The following is a 2,871-nucleotide window of genomic DNA, read 5'->3' on the forward strand; positions in this document are numbered from 1 at the left end:
GTATTTATTATCATTTATTTTTGTTTTAGAAAATATTATTTATTTCAATTATAGGCTTTATTAATATAATGCCTAAATCTCATAAAAGTACATTACATCAAAATATGTCATTTAAAAAGATTGAATCTTTTGCAAATAAGACAATATTGTCTGATTCAAGTACAGTATCTTCAAACAGTATGCACAGTTTTAATGTTAACACTGTTGATAATTTAAATGACACTATCACTAACCAATTATCATCAAATACAATGAAGGAATATATGCCCCTTTGTGTAGAAAATTCAATGAATTCGAATTCTACAATTTTTCAAAATTCATTGTAAGTAATTTACTTTTTCATTAATATTATGTACAATATGAAAAAATAATAAAATAATTTATATTATGTAGTACAAATCAAGAATCACAGGTATCTTCAACACCTGTTAACAATAACAGTGCAGTATTTAATTCCATACCGTTGTACAAAAGGAGTGCGATGGATTGTTATTCATTAAATGACAGTTTGAGTACATTAAGTACACTGTCATTGAGTGAAGATAAACCAAAATATACAACTAAAGCACCTAAGATTTTTGAAAAGAAGGTATATAGTACAAAAAGTTCTGAGCTCTTTAAAAAGTCTGGCAAAAAACATATTTTGTCACCACCGAAACTAAAATCAGTAACGCAAACATCATGGGTAGCTGGCGGTTATTGGCAAGAAGGCATCGACGCACCATCATTATCCAGATCGTCTAGTCAAAGTTCTGGTTTTGGTTCCGTGGGTTCTAATTTTGGCCCATCTAGAGAACCATCTATACATGAATTTGATCAATGTTCAGTTATGTCAGATGCAACACAATCTGGCTATACTTTGAGGCAAAGTAACAGTCCCGTTGGTACCTTCTGTCAACAGAGCCTGCAGTTTCCATTGTTAGAACCGAGAAATCAAGCGGTTAGTAACCAAACGATGAAACTTACATCACCTAACCTTTTCACTCCACAGACATTACTATTACCTCAGAATCACAAAAGAAATAATTCAGTTTATATGGATCAGTGTTTACAAGGACAAAATATGAATGTAAGCGATATTAAAAATCCTGAAATGCAAATGTTACCTAGTCATACCACTATTGTAACAAGCCCCGTTTGGTTACCAACACTTTTATGTGGTTCACTTGTGTTGAATATAATCGTGTTGTGTACTACTTTGTTACGTTAAAGAGGATTTATTATACATTTTCTGCCATTATTTCTTAATTTACATTTGCCGTTTATACAGACTTCGGCATAAATTGGTCGCCACGATATTTTAGCTGATTCTGATACTACAACAAAAGAATGTTTCAAACGAAAGTTTATTAGTATTAAATGAAGAATTTTTTGGTATAAAATAAATCTTTAAATGTATCTTTTTTCCATAAAAAATTAAAGTCAACTTAGGTTTTTTAAATAGCATTATATATTTTTCTTTTCATATTCAGAAACTACAGGAAAAAACTAATTCAATAGAAACAATATATTATTTTAAGTATCTGACCTTAAAATAATTTGATTTATTTGTGAAGTACAGTCCTCGAGTTGATCGACAATAAATAACGTCGAAGAACCCGACTTCAGACCGAAACAAATTAACGTATCGGCGATCGACTCGAAGATGAGACTTCACAAATAAATCAAAGACATACTTTTAGGATTAGATAATTAAAATAATACACTGTTTCTGCTGAATTGTTTTTTTTCCTGTAGTTTCTGAATATGAAAAGAAAAATATATAATACTATTTAAACAACCCAAGTTGACTAACTTTTTATGAAAAAAAATACTTTTAAAGATTTCTTTTACACCAATAAATTTTTCATTTAATACTAATGAACTCTCATTTGAAACATTTTTTTGTTAAAGTATCAGAACCAGCTAAAATGAGGAGACTGAGGAGGAGGAGGAGGAGACTGATTTATGCTCCACCTTGCATATGTTTTAGTTATCAGTTACAAATTCAATTGATTACTATTTTATAAATAGTAGTTTTAACAAATAGTAATTAATGATATAGAAATTTCAACCTATTGATAAACTGCCAGTATAAAGTTTTCTATTATGATCATAAAGTTTTCTTAGTATTACTCATTTCTTTATTTGACATAAATCATTGTAAATACTTTTTTATACACATTTTTATGAAGTATCAAATTTGAACAATAATATTAAGTTAAGTACGTAATAATGAAAAATAAGATACTGGTTTGATGGAAAATTCATCTGACATTCTAAACTGTCAAATTTGTGATAAAAAAAATGTTCTCCATGTGTGTTCACTAGTAAGATATGTGCATAACCCAACAAATTTAAGAATTAAGAATTAATGAAATAATACGAAGTTTACTTTGCATTGATAATCTTTGATTTGTGCATACAAAAAAAAACTACTATTTTGATTTTTATGACTGATTATATATTAACACACAGACTATAAATCTTGTTGAATTAATACTGTTATTATAATACATGTTAATTTCGTATTTGCAGTCTTGTACTATTATGCTGCATATAATTTAAATTATATAATTTGAAAATACAAAAATTAACTTTTTAAATTATAAATTGTAATTTTAACATTTTCTGTGTTTTTATTTTTACTTCCTAAGAATATGCATAAAAATTATGTTTCTATTACAAAATCATAGATTATATCACTATTTTATTTAATTCTCTTATAATCTCGTTATCTTATTGAAATGCAGTATATATTAATACAATAAAATTTTAAACAATTTACACATACAAAATGTAAAATGTAATGTTTTGAAAAGAGTAATAATTTATAAGATTTTATAATTTTATAAGAAAAAAACCGCAGGTTGTAAAAGTACAAGTCAGCAA

At 27.1% G+C, this 2,871-nt stretch overlaps 1 protein-coding gene across 1 annotated transcript in view; it reads left to right on the top strand.

Annotated features, from left to right (window-relative positions):
• Positions 1–1,210, top strand: part of LOC108572526 — a 2,658-nt gene extending 1,448 nt beyond the window's left edge. The window contains exons 5-6 of the mRNA XM_017934777.1: positions 30–322; positions 394–1,210. Coding sequence (XP_017790266.1) covers positions 30–322; positions 394–1,210 — 1,110 coding nt within the window. The remainder of the gene's footprint in view (positions 1–29; positions 323–393) is intronic.
• Positions 1,211–2,871: the final 1,661 nt, after the last annotated feature.

This window comes from Habropoda laboriosa, unplaced genomic scaffold (assembly GCF_001263275.1).
Source record: "Habropoda laboriosa isolate 0110345459 unplaced genomic scaffold, ASM126327v1 scaffold129, whole genome shotgun sequence".
In the NCBI taxonomy this organism is placed as follows: domain Eukaryota; kingdom Metazoa; phylum Arthropoda; class Insecta; order Hymenoptera; family Apidae; genus Habropoda; species Habropoda laboriosa.